The following is a 20,389-nucleotide window of genomic DNA, read 5'->3' as shown; positions in this document are numbered from 1 at the left end:
ACTATTTTATTACATTGAATGTTTTTAAAATTAAAATTAAAATAAATTAGGTCATTTGTAGCCACTCCACAGGCAGCATATTTAATTATTGTCATTACGGTGGCACTCGTTTCCACAGAAACGTATTGTGTAGGTATATATAAGTTTATATAAATATATTTTGTTAAAGTGCTCCTAGATCCTGTGCTTGGGAGGGACTAATTAGTGCTTTTGGCTATTCATGAGGATCCCTTGAGAAAGAAGCAAGCTTTATTAAATGGTATTTAAGCAAGTTAATCTGAAAATGTTAAGTTGAATTTCTCTTACACTTTTCTTCCAATAACACAAACATCTATCCCCCACTGCGAGATTTAAAAAAATCTAAAACACTATAGGTTTTTGAATCATACTCATACTACTTACCAGATGCTTTATCACCACAAACTACACAGTATTCTATGATCTGTGGCCGCTGTAAGTCAGTTTTACCCAACAACCGTTCCACAGAGGCTGCATCTGTCACAATCTGAAAAACAATAGGAAATCAGTTTAAGTCTTAAAACACAGTATGTGGAGTACCAGTAATGTCAAGAGCTGAACATTAAATTGAATCAGAAAGGACAAAGTTGTACTCATCAAATCTTCGTAAATTATTTTTGGAGAAAATGACACACTTTACAGTAAGTAAAGGATGCAGAGCCTCCCCCACGACAGACGCTACTGACCTACTCACTGCCCTTTCCTGGAGCATTAATGGCCTGAGCAATAAAAACAAACAAGATGCAGTGTTCCAGTACTTGAAACACCATTCCCCTCTTGTGGTGCTCCTGCAAGAGACCCACTTGCTAGGTAACCACTGTAGGATGCTGGCCTGGCTTGTAGTGGGTACCAAGGGGTACTTACACCTTGCACCAGGTCCAGGTATCCCTTATTAGTGTAGAGGGGTGTCAAGCAGCTTAGGCTGATAGAAAAGGTAGCTTAGCAGAGCAGCTTAGGCTGAACTAGGAGACGTGTGAAGCTCCTACTATACCACTGGTGTCATATGCACAATATCATAAGAAAACACAATACACAGATATACTAAAAATAAAGGTACTTTATTTTTATGACAATATGCCAAAAGTATCTCAGTGAGTACCCTCAGTATGAGGATAGCAAATATACACAAGATAAATGTACACAATACCAAAAATATGCAGTAATAGCAATAGAAAGCAATGCAAGCAATGTACAGTCACAATAGATTGCAATGAGAGCACATAGGTATAGGGGCAACACAAACCATATACTCCAAAAGTGGAATGCGAATAACGTATGGACCCCAAACCTATGTGAGCTTGTAGAGGGTCGCTGGGACTGTAAGAAAACAGTGAGGGTTAGAAAAATAGACCACCCCAAGACCCTGAAAAGTGGGTGCAAAGTGCACCTAAGTTCCCCAGAGAGCACAGAAATTGTGATAGGGGAATTCTGCAAGGAAGAGCAACACCAGCAATGCAACAACAATGGATTTCCAGACAAGAGTACCTGTGGAACAAGGGGACCAAGTCCAAGAGTCACACTCAAGTCGTGAATGGGCAGATGCCCAAGAAATGCCAGCTGAGGGTGCAAAGAAGCTGCCACCGGATGGTAGAAGCTGTGGATTCTGCAAGAACGAAGAGGACTAGGAACTTCCCCTTTGGAGGATGGATGTCCCACGTCGTGAAGAAGCTTGCAGAGGTGTTTCCGTGCAGCAAGACCACAAGCAAGCCTTGCTAGCTGCAAGGGTCGCGGTTAGGGTTTTTGGATGCTGCTGTGGCCCAGGAGGGACCAGGATGTCGCCAATTGCGTGAGGAGACAGAGGGGGCGCCCAGCAAGACAAGGAGCCCACTCAGAAGCGAGCAGCACCCGCAGAAGTGCCGGAACAGGCACTACGAAGAAGAGTGAACCGGAGCTCACCCGAAGTCACAAAAGAAGGTCCCACGACGCCAGAGGACAACTCAGGAGGTCGTGCACTGCAGGTTAGAGTGTCGGGGACCCAGGCTTGGCTGTGCACAAAGGAAATCCTGGAAGAGTGCACAGGAGCCGGAGCAGCTGCAAATCACGCGGTACCCAGCAATGCAGTCTGGCGTGGGGAGGCAAGGACTTACCTCCACCAAACTTGGACTGAAGAGTCACTGGACTGTGGGAGTCACTTGGACAGAGTTGCTGAGTTCCAGGGACCACGCTCGTCGTTCTGAGAGGGGACCCAGAGGACCGGTGATGCAGTCTTTTGGTGCCTGCGGTTGCAGGGGGAAGATTCTGTCGACCCACAGGATATTTCTTCGGAGCTTCTAGTGCAGAGAGGAGGCAGACTACCCCCACAGCATGCACCACCAGGAAAACAGTCGAGAAGGCGGCAGGATCAGCGATACAAGGTTGCAGTAGTCGTCTTTGCTACTTTGTTGCGGTTTTGCAGGCTTCCAGCGCGGTCAGCAGTCTTTTCCTTGGCAGAAGGTGAAGAGAGAGATGCAGAGGAACTCTGATGAGCTCTTGCATTCGTTATCTAAAGAATTCCCCAAAGCAGAGACCCTAAATAGCCAGAAAAGGAGGTTTGGCTACTTAGGAAGGAGGATAGGCTAGCAACAGAGGTAAGAGCCTATCAGAAGGAGTCTCTGACGTCACCTGCTGGCCCTGGCCACTCAGAGCAGTCCAGTGTGCCAGCAGCACCTCTGTTTCCAAGATGGCAGAGGTCTGGAGCACACTGGAGGAGCTCTGGGCACCTCCCAGGGGAGGTGCAGGTCAGGGGAGTGGTCACCCCCCTTTCCTTTGTCCAGTTTCGCGCCAGAGCAGGCTGGGGGATCCCTGAACCGGTGTAGACTGGCTTATGCAGAGATGGGCACCATCTGTGCCCATCAAAGCATTTCCAGAGGCTGGGGGAGGCTACTCCTCCCCAGCCCTGACACCTTTTTCCAAAGGGAGAGAGTGTAACACCCTCTCTCTGAGGAAGTCCTTTGTTCTGCCTTCCTGGGCCAAGCCTGGCTGGACCCCAGGAGGGCAGAAACCTGTCTGAGGGGTTGGCAGCAGCAGCAGCTGCAGTGAAACCCCAGGAAAGGTAGTTTGGCAGTGCCCGGGTCTGTGCTAGAGACCCGTGGGATCATGGGATTGTCTCACTAATGCCAGGATGGCATTGGGGGGGCAATTCCATGATCTTAGACATGTTACATGGCCATATTCGGAGTTACCATTGTGAAGCTATACATAGGTAGTGACCTATGTATAGTGCACACGTGTAATGGTGTTCCCGCACTCACAAAGTCCGGGGAATTTGCCCTGAACAATATGGGGGCACCTTGGCTAGTGCCAGGGTGCCCACACACTAAGTAACTTAGCACCCAACCTTTACCAGGTAAAGGTTAGACATATAAGTGACTTATAAGTTACTTAAGTACAGTGGTAAATGGCTGCGAAATAACGTGGACGTTATTTCACTCAGGCTGCAGTGGCAGGCCTGTGTAAGAATTGTCAGAGCTCCCTATGGGTGGCAAAAGAAATGCTGCAGCCCATAGGGATCTCCTGGAACCCCAATACCCTGGGTACCTCAGTACCATATACTAGGGAATTATAAGGGTGTTCCAGTATGCCAATGTAAATTGGTGAAATTGGTCACTAGCCTGTTAGTGACAATTTGTACAGAGAGAGCATAACCACTGAGGTTCTGGTTAGCTGAGCCTCAGTGAGACAGTTAGTCATCACACAGGGAACACATACAGGGCACACTTATGAGCACTGGGGCCCTGGCTGGCAGGGTCCCAGTGACACATACAACTAAAACAACATATATACAGTGAAAATATGGGGGTAACATGCCAGGCAAGATGGTACTTTCCTACAACCATTGTCCTCTTTTACAGAGTGGGGGCTACACCTGGGTTTACCATGCCAGCTATCCTGCCGCCTTCAAGAGGCACGGACGATCTCCTGCATAAACGCCTTCCCCCCTGCTGGTTATAAAATACCACTGTGATGCCTTACTTTGTCACCATAATGTGTCACTGAATTATTGTCTCCTTTTTTTACCCCCTACGCTTGTGTCCCTAACACTGAAGGGTCTTGCATCCCTGCTCCTTCAATTCCTCTGATCCCACTTTCCTAGGGGGCGACGTTAACTCAGTACTAGACCCCAGCTAGACTCCAACAATCACGCAGTGCACCGATCATACGACTTAGTGGCATGGGCCTCTTCCCTGGCTCAGTCGAGCACATGGCACTTGCTTCACCCACAAACTAAGGAATATACCTTCTACTCCCACTCTCACAAATCATCTGCCCGACTCAATTATCTCCTTATACCTTCAAAGAATACAGCTGGGTTGATTGACTCCTGCGTCCTTCCTCGCACACTGATAGACCACAACCCGATCACTTTTGCCCTCAGGTCTTCCAAGCGCCAACAACTGCAACACTTTTGACGTAGCGCTTAGTGGCTGACAGATGTTGAATTTGAGGACTTCCTCCGTAACCAAATCTCAGAATACTTCACCACCAAAACGATTTGGTTGAATTCCATACCATACTATGGGAGGCCATGAAGATGACACTCAGCGGGCAGATAAAGTCTGATCAGACCACTGCCAGGACCCGCAAATACAGGGAGGTCACAACCCTAGAGCACAAGTTGTGTTAGTTGGAGGAGGCTCTTGCAGCAAATCCTACCACCCAGGCGAGACACACGGTAGACCTGAAGAGGCTGCCGATTTCCCAGAAACTGTTGGATAAGGCATCCCTTGCCCACTGCGGAGCACCTAAACCCCACTGTGGAAAACTTGTTAATTCCTAGTCTATTGGCCATAAGACACACAAGACCTCGAGAAGCCCATCACAGCAGGGGGGATTGTGAAGGCCATAAGTCACTCCCCAATTGGAAGATGCTGGGACCTGAGGCTTTCCCCTGGAACTCTGTAAGAAATATGCCTCCCTCCTAACTGCCCCCTTGCTTGCGATGTATGAGGAATTACTGAGGGTAGGTGAGCTCCCTTATGATCTAAGGGGGGGGTGCATGATCTCTGTTATAGTGAAACCAGGGAAACGTCCCGAAGAGTGTGAGTCTTACAAGCTTATGTCTTTCATCAAAATGGAATCCAAAACCAGGCCAAAGTGCTAGGAAACCGTCTGGTGAAGGTATTCACTTACCTAATACACCAGGACCAAAGGGCAGTATGTGCCATTGCCTTTGGAAGGATCACAAAGCGACTGCCTTATCCAGGGACGGCACAAACCACAGGTTCTCATCTCGATTGACTTCAGGAAGGCCTTCAATTGAGTTCGCTGGCAGCTCTTGTTCCGCCTCTTGAAACACATGAATTTTGGCCCACCCTCTTTTTTTGCTACTGGTTCTGGATGCTTTACTCCGGGCCTTGGATGAGGGTCAGCTTGAATGGAAAGACTTCCCAGACCATTCCCCTGGACCAAGGCACAAGGCATGGATGCCCCCCTCTCACCTCTTCTGTTTCCGCTTGCTATAGAATCGCTAACAGACTGGATTTGGAGGGATGCACAGCTCTGTGGATTCTGCTGACTTAGGGCCACGAGGATCGAGTTTCGCTTTACGCTGACAACCCCCTCATTCACCTAAGTGAACCTGAGACTGTTGTTGTGCGTCTCTAAGCTATGCTGCAGATATAAGCAGAGGCTTCCGGCCTTACAGTGAGCTGGCCCAAGTCCACTTACATACCTCTACGTGGATCCCACGTGGACGTAAGGGCCACAATCCCAATCCAATGGTCTTCCTGACAATTTAGATACTTAGGGATGTACGTTGCCTTTTCCCAGCAGTAAGGTTGGGCCCTCAATGTGACATGACTTACTGGGTGACACTCCCACTGACTGTAGCGGGCAGGCCGGCTTCGTTCAAAAAGGTTGCTCTGCCATGGTTGCTTCACACCCTGCAGAGTTACCCATACCCCATCTCACCCACCTTCTTGAGCACACTACAACCTGAAGTGGTGAGCTTTATTTGAGCAGGGGGTCAAACGCAGATCTCCTTCCGTAAATGTGTGCTTAACCCATATGATGGCGGACTTTGGCTCTCAGACCTCCAGCAGTACTACTGGGCCAGTCAACTCCTTCCAATAGCTGAGTGGTTCTTTGCGAGTCACGACGACTCCTTAATGGCAGCAGAACTCAGCACGTTGGATCGACATGGCATACTTAGCCTCCTCTACGGTCCCAACACCCCCAGACCCTCCCGTCTGTGACCCAATCAACGCTGTTTAGCTGGCATCAGGCGCTGCAGTAGATTGGCTGGCACGGGGTGCCAACGGTAGCGCTGCCAATTTGGTTCGGGTCCTGGCCCAGTCACACAGCCCCCTTAGAGGGATTCTGGTTGTGGCACCCATAGATAGCTCCATGGTGGTTGATGTTTGGATGGGCACTTTCATGTGTACTTTTCAACACCTCACAGACATATTCTCTATGCACAAGATGCAATTTTACTGTTTCCTACAACTATGAAATGCGCTCAAGACTTCTCTCGACCCCTCAACACAACCCCATCGAGGCACACTTGCTGGGATCACAACTGGAGAGGAAGGGCATCTCTTGTGTATACTGCTCACTTGTCAACAATACCCCAGACCTCATGATAACATTTGGGAAGAGATTAGAGGACTATGTGGGCTTCTAGGACGAGGATGATTGGGCAGAGGCCAAAATAGCCTGTAGGACATTGGCAATTTCCATGAAGCTTCACCTCATCCAACTGAAATACTTACACTGCATATACTATAGCTCCTCACACTTGCACAGGATGAGGGATGAGCTACCACAGCAGTGCTGGCACTGCGGCACCAAGTGGGCATGTTTTTTCACATGGTCTCTGAATGCCCGATTATCCAGGTCTACCGGAAGCTAATATGCTACATCTTTTCCTAGATCGTCGGCAGGACAGTCTCTCCAGACCTGAAGCTGGTACTCTTGGGCCTGATGGATGAATGCTGGGGGGAGGTGGGGTCATCATACCAGAGGGCTGGCTGGTATTGGCCTCGTCATTACTAAAAGGGACATTGCTCAACACTGGTACCCACAACTGGTCCCTCCGTTTCTTGAATGGACCCAAGGGATAGACTACATCATCACATCTGTAAGATTTGTGTATAAATCTAGGGGGTGCCATCTGATGACTGGCTCTCCTGCAGCACTCTTTTGTTAACTTTCCTACCTGGGCAAAGTGGGGTTTTGGATCATTGCAGCAATGTTATCTTTACGGTTGTTGTTTTCTTGTCTAGACCAGAAAATTCATCAAGAGAGTAATATATAAAAAAAGGACTCAGAGCCATTTTTCTAAGGTCCACTGGTAATCGGGATGGGGCTGGTAAAAGGAATTTCAGGCTGAAATCAGATTTACTTTTAATCCCTTAGATGGAGAGATTCTATACTGCTGCCCGGTGTAGATTTTTTTATACATCTCTCTCTCTCTAGCGAAACAAGTGGTGTTTTGCAAGGTTTTTGTAAGGTGAGGACTGTTTTAATTATCAGAAAATGTGTTAAGTGGTAGTTTAGTAAATGATATCCAACAATTTGGAACAGGATAACTTGTTATTACAACTGGAACTTTTAAGTCTTGGTACAGTTTTCACATTGCAGAAGTTTTAATGTTTAAAATGATAGTATCCATCCACATTATTCTGAATTCATGCAATCAACCTGAAGGTACCTGAGAAGAACAGAAAGAGAAAAAATATAGGGTTGGACATATCTTACATCTAGAGTTCCTTTATGACTTAAAGTCAATAGTAACACAGTACTCAGGTTCGTGGCTCCCCTTTAAATCAATGGGGATGGTCTAGCACGTCCAGACACCCCATGGGAGAAGCACTGGCACACACTCTGCGGGCCCTGCCACCGCTTGCACCCTCAGAGGGGTGGCAGAGGAAGGGCTTCCGCTACCAACCACTCCCCTTCCACAGCACGATAATGACATCAGTGAAGCATGGCTCACTGTCATTTTATTCAGCAGAAAGCAATAGCTCTTATTGGAAAAATAATTGTGAATATTAAATGTAAAAGAAAGCACATTCGCAGAAATAAAAATGTAGCAGGATATCGCACAGTGGCATCAAAAACCACTGTAATAATCATTGCACAGACAAGATTTTTATGAAGAAACAATCCAATTATATTTGTGACAGTTATATATATATAGGGGGTGATTTTAACCTTGGCGGACGGCCTCCGCCGTCCGCCAAGGTACCGCCGTGAAATGACCGCACCGCGGCGGCCATTTAAACATTTCCGCTGGGCCGGCGGGCGCTCTCCGAAAGAGCGCCCGCCGGCCCAGCAGAAATGCCCCTGCAACGAGGACGCCGGCTCAGAATTGAGCCGGCGTAGTTGCAGGGGTGCGACGGGTGCAGTTGCACCCGTCGCGTATTTCAGTGTCGGCAAAGCAGACACTGAAATACTTTGCGGGTCCCTCTTACGGGGGCCCCTGCGGCACCCCCTACCGCCATCCTGTTCATGGCGGGTTTCCCGCCATGAACAGGATGGCGGTAGGGGGTGTCTGAATCCCCATGGCGGCGGAGCGCGCTCCGCCGCCATGGAGGATTCAATGGGGCAGCGGTAAACCGGCGGGAGACCGCCGGTTTACCCTTTCTGACCGCGGCTGAACCGCCGCGGTCAGAATGCCCTCGGGAGCACCGCCAGCCTGTTGGCGGTGCTCCCGTGGTCGGTGACCCTGGCGGTCACCGGCCGCCAGGGTCAGAATGACCCCCATAGTCCCATGTGAGCTGGAACCCACAACCAATACAATACAACAGTACAGGAAAATAGGAATTATCTCAAAGAAAACAAAGGAGTAGGTTTCCCATTTTTAAACAAATAACCTTAAATGATAATCACAATGTCCACAGTATCCTCTTCACATTCAGAGGAACTAATTCAGTGGTTTGTCACTAGTCAATTACATTTCAACCCTCTGTTGTGTATGGGGTCTTTTAAGGACCAATCAATGACAAGGACACCAGAAGAAAACCAGGAATAAATTCAATAGTGCACCCCACAGATTGTGCATGAAAGCATATCATAAAATATGTACTCACATAGAGGGCCTGTAGGAGGCTGGCCTGGTGTGTGGTGGGCACCTATAGTGTTCGCACCTTATACCAGGTCCAGGCAACCCTTATTAGTTAGTGTTACAGTGTCTAGGAAGCCAAGGATCTTTAGTGGTAGCTGTGGTAAGCAGCCTAGAAGTATCTAGGAGGAGTGTGAAGCACTTGCAATACCACAGTAGTCACACAGTGACTAATCACACATGAAAGGAACCACATAGTGTTTCAAAAATAAAGGTACTCTAATATAGTAACACTGAACTAGAATTCTATAGGCAAGTCCACCTCTCTGGAGGTAAGTACACACAAAATATATACAGGTAAGTACTAGGAATTAGCATAAAAACATTAGAAATAGCAAGAAATAGCAAGGGCCCTATAGGGAGGCCAAAACACATACTAAAATAGTGGAATGCGAGAATCGGTCCCCCACCAAAGGATATGTAGTAAATAGCCAAGGCCTGGGAGAGTAGGACACCCCAAGAGGTGAGTATCTAGAAGACCCCCAGCGACCAGGAGAGCAGAGGTAAGTTACCTGGTCGTCCCACAGGCTAACATGGGGAATTTGGAAAAATGCAAGAACAGGACCAGACCAGTAAAACCCAATGGTGGATTCTGGATAAGGAGGACGTTTAAAAGAAGGAGACAGAGTCCTGGCCACCAGGAGTGTCCAGGCGGGGCAGGAGGCAATGTCAACCCTTCTGTGGGTGAAGATACGGGACGACGGTAAATGGTGAAGGCCAGCTGCGGAGTCCAGGAGCTACAGAGGAGTCCCTGAAGTTGTCTAGAAGCTGTCCCTCGACAGTCGCCGGATTGCAGATGGGTCCGTTGTTAAGAGGACCACCAACAAGCAAATGCAAGCTGGAGCTGAAGAAGATTTGCAGGGCTGGAGAGGCCCAGCAAGCTCCTAGGGACTCGGCCCTTGAAGGGGAGTCCGGGCTGACCGTAGGAGGACAGGAGAGTCAGCAGATACAGTCAGAGCCCCCACAAGCAAACCATTGGCAACAGGAACAGTAAGTCACAGTGAGGCCCAGGCAGCATGCCTAAAGAGGAGTCCCACGTCGCTGGAGCAGCAGAAAGGAGACTGTCCTTGCAGAGGTAGAGTGCTGGGGGCCGGGGCTACTTGGAGCCTGAAGAGCCCTCGGAGCAGGAGTCAACAAGCCTTGGTTGCTGCAACAGTCGTGGTGCACAGGGATTCCGTCTAGGAGGAAGAGGCAAAAGGTTCACTGTCTTCCAACTTGGACAGAAGGCAAAGAGGACCCAGAGCACCCCTCAGAACCACCACCTGTGTTGGAGAATCTTCACAGGTCCAGAGGACAGCAGATCTCAGCAGCTGGACGTCGTTGCCTTAGGTGCCTGAGGATGCTTGAGAGTGACTCCTTCACCCCAAGGGAGATTCCTTCTTGCTTCTTTGGTGAAGCTGTAGTCTTGCCGACCCCAGAGGTTACACGACCATGGAAATGTTGCAAAGTGCTTATAGGAGCCGCGGAAACAATGTTGCAGGGCGAGGTCGTCTCAGTGTTTTAGTCTTGTTCGGTTCCTGTGAAGTCCAGCAGTGGTTCCGGTGGACTGGAGCAGAATAGGTTTTTGCAGAGGAGTCCTGGTGGAGTCTTGCACACCAAATCTGGGGTCCCACCCGCATGGGTGCCCCTAAATAGCCCAAAAAGGTGCTTGCTCACTTTGCAAGGTGACCACCTATCAGAGGGGGTCACTGACGTCAATTGCCTAACCTAACCACTTAGATGCTCCCAGGGACCTCTGCCTATCTTGGTTTCAAGATGGCAGAATCAAGTGGACACCTGGAGGAGCTCTGGGCACCACCCCTGGGGTGGTGATGGACATGGGAGTTGTCACTTCCGTATCCTTTTTGTAGTTTTGCATCAGAGCAGGGACCAGGAGGTCCCTTGACTGGTGTAAACTGGATTATGCAAGGAGGGCACCAAATGTGCACTTCAACGTAAGCCGGTGGCGTGGGGAGGCTACCACTCCCCAGCCTTGTAACACCTACTTCCAGGGGAGAGAAGGTTGCACCCCTCTCCCACAGGAAAACCTTTGTCCTGCCTTCACCTGCTTGAGCTGGTCAAGCAGCAGGAGGACATAATTCTGTCTGATGGGCTGCAGCAGCATTGTCTGCTGGCAGACCCTGGAAGACTGGTAGGAGCAATACTGGGGGGTCCTCTAAGGAGTCCCCAGAGTGCATGGAATCATGCCACCAATACTGGCATCAGTATTGGGCTATGATTCCGACATGTTTGATAACAAATATGCCTAGGTTCGGAGTTACCATTATGTAGCTGTACCATAGGTAGTGACCTATGGCCAGTACATAGCTAAAATGGCTTCCCGCCCTTACGAAGTCCAGGGAATTAGAACTGGAGTTTGTAGGGGCACCTCTACTCTTGCAAGGGAACCCACACACACACACAGACACCTGCACCCTGCCCTTAGGGCTGGAAGGGTCTACCATAAGGGTGACTTACAATGACCTGGTGTAGTGATCAGCAGTGAAAGGGTGCATGCACCTTTTCATGCAGTCTGCAAATGGCAGGCCTGCAGACACAGTTTGCACGGACTCCAATTGGTGGGATAATACATCCTGCAGCCCATGGAGGACCCCTGGTGTAAAAAATGCCCTGGGTATCAAAGTACCATATACTAGGAACTTACAGGGGTACACCAGTATGCCAATTGTGGGGTGTAAAGGGTACCAAAGCAACCAAATGTAGAGCGCACAGGGCAATCACTGAGGTCCTGGTTAGCAGGATCCCAGGGAAAACAATCTAAAGACACTGACAACCGGCAACAGGCAAACAGTGGGGGGAGACCATGCCAAAAAGAGTAACTTTCCTACAGGGCCCAAAGGAGGAACCCACCATGCAACTGCCGGAATATGTTAATGACCAATGAAGAAATGATATGCGTTCACCATAAATAAAGGAACACTAAGGTTAAATTGCCAAGAAAAGGATAAAGGGGCTGTAATCAGCCAAAAGGAAATAATACATGTTCATCAAGAATAAAGGAATGGCAACGTTCAAAGTCAATTGGCCAGAATAAAGTAATGCAAATTTTAAAACTGGTAGGCTGCAGCATCCAGCCTCACAACATCCACCAGAATAGGAGCCATTGTTTTCTGATGAACACTTTATTAACCCTAATTAATAAATAAGGTTGCCTTTTTGTTGAGTATAAAGCACTGTCATTTTAAGCAGCTGGACTGCGCTGGAAGCCATTTGCCCCAGTGTGTTGTGGGACCAGGACATATTTCAGGTAAGTCTGCTGCTATGGGAGGGATTGGGTTGGAAGGGGCACATTGGTGGGAAAGGAGAGAGATTTTCCTTTCCCCCAGTGTCTCTCTTAAGTGCATTCCTGCTGCAGTAATTCACCCATTAACACCATTGATTGTTTTTGGTGGGGGGAGATATGGGAGGCAGCTTTATGGGTAAAGATCAGTCCTCAAAGTATTTGGACAGATGCTTTGGCAGTTTTTGTCCTCCCTAAAAACCAAACGATCTGCCCCCCCACCACCACTAGACACCAGTGGTTGACATAAAAATGATGTTTATAGTGAGCGACCCCCATGGGCAAGGGTCACTGATTTTCAAGAGGGCAATTTTTTTTTTGTTTCCACTCCTTCAATCCAGGGGCAGATCAGATGTTTTTTTGGACAATCTGCCTCCCGGGAACAGTGGGGAGGCTGGAAAGTGACTAGAGACCAGGGATCAATGAAAAAAGAACATGTTTTGAGAGACTGACCCCTTGGACAAGGGTTGCTCCCTTCAATGGGCAGGTTTGTGTCCATGTGACTTGCGTGGAGAGAGGCCTATTTGGCAAGGGTCTATCTCCTAAACAGGGGATTTTTTCATTGTTTGCTTTTGTTTTCACCCACCCTGATGTCAGATTAGCAGTTTTTTAGACTAGTCTGCCCCACCGGGGTGAAAACCACTAGACACCAAGGAATACATTTCATTATGTGAGAGGGGCGGCATCCTGGGGTAAGGGTTGGTTCCATTCTAGGATGCCAACTATTTGCCTTTGCTTTGTGTAACCTTCGGGTGTCTCATTGCCAATGTAAGGATGAGGCTTCCTCAGCTTTATTGTATATCCACTTTTATTTCATATGGTAAATTCATGACATCTTCAGCACAGCTCCCTCTCCTGCTTCTCTCCTTTTCCATCCCCCAACAGGGCTCTCCACATTCCATGTGAAGTCACCACCTACATCACTGCATTCTAATATTGAGTCAACACTTCCTCTGTACAAGATATCTCCACAATCAGCCTTTCTTGATTTTAACCTGCCCCTCTGAGCAGCCTCCGTTGTCGTTTATGTTACCTGTTTTATTTCTTACTGTGCCTTGGTTAAATAAATGTTTTTTTCTTTTCACTGTAGTGCACAGCTTTTGCTTTTCTTGGTGGGATGCTCTGCTTGTGCTTTTGGCATTGGTAGATTTGCAATGTGTATAGTTGCATGTGTTCGGTAAGGAAACCTTTTTGCAATGTTTACTTCAAATGTGTATCATTGCCCTGTTTTTTTATGTTGTAGCAATTTTAGTATATTTGCTTCTGTCTTCAAAACAAAGCACATCTCATTCATCTGCACTGCCAAACAGATACGTTGCCTTTGATCCTTGTCAATTAAGTGAAGGTGGTGCCAGCAAAAGTTGTCGTTATGCGGAAACCACGTAGACTATTTTTTAACCTCTCAGATAACGTGAACGTTCACTGCACTGTCCCCAAGCGATAGGCATTCAAAATATCACCATTCTTTACCCTTCTCCCCTTTATTGTATTTATCCTTTAAGCATCAAGAAAAGTGTTGATTAAAGTGATCAGTTCACATAATTCCATAGTTAAATCCCACTGCACTATTATGGCAATTCAGAGTCTTCAGATACACATATTTTGTGATCCTTATGTGCCTTAGACAATACTCTTGCACAGTTCAGACCAATAACCTATAACATTGCGTGGTTCCTCTTTTTGGGAAATGCACCAGTCCATAAAAAGACAATTATCCCAGGAAGTGCTAAAACCAAAGTTAAAAGTTAATTTCAGAACCTCATGTCCATGGAGTCAAATTGCTCAGATTCCGATTTTAAGGTTAGTCATTGTTTCGTACCTCAATCCAGTTTGTTCAAAACAGTATTCCACCCTCATGTTCTAGTTCCTAGATGTGAATTTTAAGTGCGCAAAATTTTCTTTCGTGCCACAGCTCCATACCAAGCCTAGGACATGCTCAAACCCAAGTTATAAGTTCATTTAGTTTTCACCCTTCACGAAAACTTGACTCTCATTTACCTAGGTTCGGTCTGTTCCTGTCATGGCCAGTAGGGCCCAGCCACACAAGTGGGGAAGCATTCTCATCGAAACAAGTGGGGAAATGCTGGGCTGTAGGAATTTTGTGTATTTCTATATCGCAAGTTTACTTCAGAGAAAAGCAGGAAAATGTGCAATTTTAGGCACATTTTGAGGTTTGCAGGGCATTGTGGGTAAGGATACTGTAGGTTAAACCTGAGGCACACCACCATGGTCTACCCTGGATGTCCAGTTTGTATCTGTGTTGTACCTCCTGAAAGCATCCTTTGTATTCTAGACTGTAATCGGTTCAGGGTAGCCACTCATCAGGTGGGTGAGACAGAGCTTCCAAACCGAGGCACAATTTAGGGTCTGTCTTTTAGTTCAAGATATTAACATTACATAACATCTGTATTTGTAAATAACACTTTGGAGCATCTTGTGCTAAGTAATAGGTGTTTGTTTTTAGCTAACTCAATGGTGCTCATTTAATTGACCTCAGGAGAATGCATAGCTGAGTGGGCTTGCTGGGATTTAAGTCTGTGGCCCTGAGGTCAAACACAGGTTTCTAAAGTGGGTGCATCAGTCGAGTGGTGTCGTGTACCTATTATGTCATGCAGGGCCGGCTTTAGAGCAGTGCGACTGGTGCAGACGGACGGGGTGTTGAGCTGGAGAGGAGGTGGAGGGGGTGCTGGCTAGAAAGGGGGGGCACTCACCTCAGGGGGAGCACTTTGTGGAGCAATAACTCACGATTTAAAAGCACTTTCCTTATGCGACTAGCTTTCAGACAGCAATAAAAATGTCAGGATAACTCTTGTGATTAATGTTTCTGGTAGAGAGAGAGATCGAGTTCTGTCTAGTAGCAGTTTTAGCCCGCCATAAAATAGCGCGGTGGGTCAATATGTCTGCTGCATAAAATAGATCTGTATTTGATGTTGATAGCGGAGTGAATTAATGAATTCAGTCTTTACTAGCGCTTCAAAAAAATTAAAGAAATGTAAGAGAGGGGCTGTGGACAGTTGAGGGGCACTTGCCAGGTGGTAGTGAGGGAATCCGAGGAGGAGGTCATGGGGGATGGGCACCAAAAAAGATTGTCGCACCGGGCATCTCTGGATTGCTTGCCCTGTATTGCTTGCCCTGTTTTGGTCTTTTATCTCTCTTTTTTTTTAATCCTCTGCTGTTGTGTATGGGGTATTGGGTGTGTCTTGGTGAGCCTTATTCAGTGAGTTTGGAATAGGGGTGGGAGCATTAGATGGCTGCCCCATGAGGTCTCTGCTCTGCTTGGCTGGAACTGGGCCTTCTGTGTGTGTGTTGTACTTCAGTCTTGTTTTGGGTTGCATGCATTACATCTTGGGTTGGTGTTTGTGGAGTGTAATTCCCTTATATCTGTGATGGGGTGCAGTGATCAGGGTCTGGTGTTGAGCTACTCATCTGGTAGTCGCAACAGCTAGACACGTACAGCACGTGATGTTGCCTTCTGGATATCTCCTCTACTCCACTCCACTCCACTCCTCTCCTTCCCTATTTTGTACTTGAGGAGTTGATGGCAGCCTGTACCATTTTCCTCATCCTCCATTGTGAGTTCTTGCATAGAGTTTAACCTAGTATGGCATATTTGTCCTCTTTAGGTTTCACATGTATGTGCCCTTTTTGGCCTGTGCTTGCCTCTCTCTTTGTTCGACATGGGACTTGTGGGTAATCGGCCAGTGTTTTGATGCCTTTTCTTGGCCCTCGACCTCAGTTTGTTGGATTCTGAATGCTACAAAGGATTTTGGCCTCCAACTATTGTTGTTTTGTCTTTTATGTCAGGGTTTCAACTTTAATTAGTTTGTTAGTTTGTGTAGGTATAGGGTGCTAGTAGAGAGCTGTCCCCTGTATTCCACATTTGGCCTGGGCCTTTTTACAGGTATGGGGCATCTGTCCTCTCTTGAGGGTGCTTCCTCTGCTTTCGCAGGGTGGGCTGGGTGAAGAATGTTTCTGCTCTAAGTTGTTTGCTAGCCCATCTGTGCAGCCCTCTTGAAGGGCCCTTTCTGACTTTACACAGCCCTCTTTTTGGAAGGCTTGCATGGGAGTACATATCTGGGGTCCCTTAGTTGCTATTCATGGTACCTGCTCATGCCACCTGGGTGGGACCTTAGTGTGCTGTGGCCTGTGCATGACTCCAGCTGATTTTGTAGCCGAGCCTCTTCGTTTGTGCCCACCCCTCACTTTTGTGGTGCCTTGTGTGAGTGGGCTTATGTTAAGCATATCTTGCCTCTCACAGTAGAGGGGATGTTGGCATGTCCTGAGTCTTCGCTGAGTGGTTCACATCTTGTGCCTCTCCTTGTCCTTGATACCTGTGGCCAGACCCTAGGTGACATTTTTCGGGGGTGAAGTGCTTGTGTTCCTTAGGGGTTGGATGCATTAAGCCCCTTTTGCCATACACCCATGAAGGGCAGTGTATGTGCTTCTTGTCCTTTGTTGATCCTTGGCTTATTTCTCCTTATCTTTTGTCTTGTTTCTGATTTTGCCCATAGATGTTTCTGGATGCTGTAAGCTTCTTTGGTGCAGCATTATTGTTGCTGTCTAGATGCCCGTGTAGCCTCCCCTGCCCACTTTTGTGTTGAGCATCTTCCTGTACGGGTTTGGTTGTGGCTTGGGCTAGGAGTTTTGATGAAAAGTATCCGATGTGGTGCCTCCACCCCTATTGCTCTAGCAGTGAAATAGGGGTTTGTCTGCTGTGCTGTTCTGAAGTGGTAATTCCCCCTTTTAGTCTATGTTTTTCACATGTCTTTTTTTGCGGGATGTTTTTATCAAATGATCCATTCTAGTGGTCCTCAATTAGGTCCTCTGATTGGTGACCTCTGGAAGTATCTCTGGCGATTTGTGATTCAGGCTCTCTATTGACAACAGGAGTGGAGCACTGAGTTCCAATGGAGTGCTTACTGTGGTGGGTGAGCTTTATTTCCTCCTACCAATTTTGGTTTGAGTTTTATTCTTATAATTCTTGTTGTGGTGTCTCTCTTAAGCCAAAGACATTATATGGAGACAAGCATTGTAATGTTCTTTATTTATTTGTAAGTGTTAGTTATCTGACAGCTCAGTTTATTCTTGTTTCTTTCTTCGTTTAGTTCTGGCCCTATGATTATACAGTTACTTTATCACAAGACTGAAGATGTTAAACTGGCCCACTTGTGGAAAATTGATGGAAGAACAGTACATACAATGACAGATTCAGTGTATTGCCATTGTCAAGCTATACATAAATATAAGAGTTGAAGTGAGATGATTATTAAGGTATCTTGCCATGAATATGCTCATTTTAGTTTTGATTACATTTGATGAAATGTTGATGAACTCTCAACTTTGATGAATTGAGTTGTATTGCCATAATATTATCAGTATGAAATACCCACTATTCAATATTCTTTTCATTACTTTAAATTATCATTATTATTTTTTTTGCTAATATGTGCACAAGTCAGTTAATTTTTTTTAAGAGGAGCTTTGTTTACAATTCTATGAAATAGCACAATTGGCGAAATGTACAACCTTAAGTAGTAGTATTTGTTTAAATGTCTTTGAGTCACATGAGTACTTTATAAAAGTATCCAAAATGGTGCTGTGGGTATGTGTACAAGGCCGAATGCATCAGCCGAAATGTGTAACGGTGGAGTAATCTGTTATGTATAATAAATATTACGAGTACTACAATGGAGCCCAGTCCTGGCCCTTTCAACTGTAAGTCTACAGGAATCTTCTCACCTCAAATGCCTATTTTTCTAGCAGAGTTTTAAGCATAGAATTAGCACAGAAGTGATCAGAGGGATACAGCTGTGTTCATCCCAGTGGTTCTTAACCTTTTGGCTTCTTTGAGCCCCCACTTTATCATTACTGGAACCTGAGGGCCCACACTGAATCTTTATTGGAATCCTGGGGCCCCGCACTTAGCCATTACTGGAAGTCGGGAACCCTGTTCTAAACACTTTCGATGACTTGAACCACAAAACAATGATAACACATTTTATTTTATTTGCAAACAAATATAAATAAAAATATAAAAATGTTAATTTTAATAGGAAGGTTGGAGCTTTTCTAAATTAAATTGAAACCACACATCATCCATACTGCATTCTGTTCGAAGCACCTGCACTGCTCCCACCAATCAATCTGATGATACTAATTACATTTTTAGCTGCCAATTTGAAATTCCTAGACATTTAGAGTATATTTTAAACTTTTCAGTTGTACATTTAGCCACTTTATTTATATGCATTTTATTAATGTGTTAATATTATTTATTTTTCTAAGCAGTAATGGAACCCCTGAGAAGGCTTAGTGAACTCACAGCGGTCCCCAGCTCACAGGTTGGGAACCACTGGTCCAGACACAAGAGAGCACTCAGTTTAAGTCAAGATAATGCCCTTTCAGGCAAAGAGTGCTGAATACATTATGCAAACAGGAAGCCAGGAACTCTGGACAATTTACAAGTTTAGGTGAAGAACAGCTCCTTGATATGGAATACCCAAAAACATCGGCGGCATGCTAAATCTTCTCACCTCAATTGTCTGTTTTTCTAGCATAGATTTAAGCACAGGATTGGCACAGGGCCATCCACCCGAGCTGAAAAATGGCAAAGTCTTTTACCACTCTAGGCACAGTATTACAAATTTAAATTAGTAAAATACCATCCAACCCAACCTGAAATGACTAAAAGCAACCCCTGACACATGTGCTTCGCTCCAGTCAGAGCTCATGAGAGAGGCATAGCTTTGTTCAGAATCAAGGTAACACCAAGTATAAGTCAAGACAATACCCTTTCAGGCTTAGAGTGCCAAATAAATTATGCAAAACAGGAAGCAAGCAATTCTGGGTAGTTCCCAATTTTAGGTGGAGCGCAGCGCCTTAATATGGAGCACCCTACAACACCAGTGACACTCTGAATCTGTCACCTCAAATGTCGCTTTTTCTAGCAGACTTTTAAGCATAGGATTAGAACAGTGTTATCCACGCCAAGGTAAAAGGAACAAAGCTTTCTGCTGTTTTTCAGCAAAGTCTGTAAGCATATAATTAGCACATTTTCATCCACACCAAGCTGAAAAAAGACAAAAGCCTTTTACCACTCCAGGCATAGTATTACACTTTTGGATTAGTGAACTACGATCCAAGCCAACCTTGGAAGAAATAAGAGCAACCCCTGACAAGTGTTTCAGAGACATGGGAGCACTCACCACAAGTAAAGAAAATACCCTTTGAGGCTAAGAGTGCCTAATAAATTATGCAAAACATGAAACAAGGACCTCTGTGTAGTTCCCAAGTTTATGCAGAGAGCTGTTCCTTTATATGGAGCACCCTAATGTGCTAATCCTATGCTGAAAGAATTTTCTGTAAAAGTGGCAAAATGCTTTCCCCTTTTCTAGCACGGCGTGGATGGCACTGCGCTAATGCTAATTCTATGCTTAAAACTGTGCTAGAAAAACAGACATTTGAGGTAAGCAGATTCAGAGCGCCACTGGTGTAGAGGGTTGTGGTGTTATAATGTGCCCATATAAAGGAGCTGCTCTCCGCCTAAATATGAGAACTGCCCAGAAATCCTTGCTTCCTCTTTAGAGATAGAAATATAGGTATGTGTGCATGTATATATTGATATATAAATAGGTTTTTTTTCTTATTGCCACTGAATAAATTCCTTGGTATTTTATGGGTCCAATTAAAAAATAAAATGCAAATGCATATCTGAACATTGTCACTCCCGCTGGCTGTGCATTTGCACTGGTTGAAATTCGAGAACATTCCTTTTAATAACTGTGGAAAGTTGCACCAGTCTCTGTTTTCCAAGTGAACTACTGGCAACGTCATGCTTCATTCTTGATGATGATACTTCCACAATGTGGAACTGTACGCATAGCATGAGTCCCAGTGTGGAAAGTGAAGGCCTATGTGCAATTGCACAATGTTTTGATTTTATCTTATCCACAGGGAAAAAAATATCCTCAATCAGAAAACCATTAGAGCATAAGTTACTATGGTTCTCAAGTACTGGGACCTTTCATAGATTCACATGCTTCAATCAT

General features: G+C 46.1%; 1 protein-coding gene across 1 annotated transcript in view; it reads right to left on the bottom strand.

Annotated features, from left to right (window-relative positions):
- The window catches only part of NR2C2 (nuclear receptor subfamily 2 group C member 2), a 418,562-nt gene that overhangs the window by 268,014 nt on the left and 130,159 nt on the right, over nucleotides 1-20,389 (bottom strand). Inside the window, exon 4 of the mRNA XM_069206302.1 lies at nucleotides 403-505. Within this exon, the coding sequence (XP_069062403.1) occupies nucleotides 403-505 (103 nt within the window). The remainder of the gene's footprint in view (nucleotides 1-402; nucleotides 506-20,389) is intronic.

The sequence above is a fragment of the Pleurodeles waltl genome, chromosome 9 (assembly GCF_031143425.1).
Source record: "Pleurodeles waltl isolate 20211129_DDA chromosome 9, aPleWal1.hap1.20221129, whole genome shotgun sequence".
Lineage (NCBI taxonomy): Eukaryota > Metazoa > Chordata > Amphibia > Caudata > Salamandridae > Pleurodeles > Pleurodeles waltl.
Note: the sequence above shows the minus strand (reverse complement) of the source record. Positions and strands in the feature narration are given on the sequence as shown.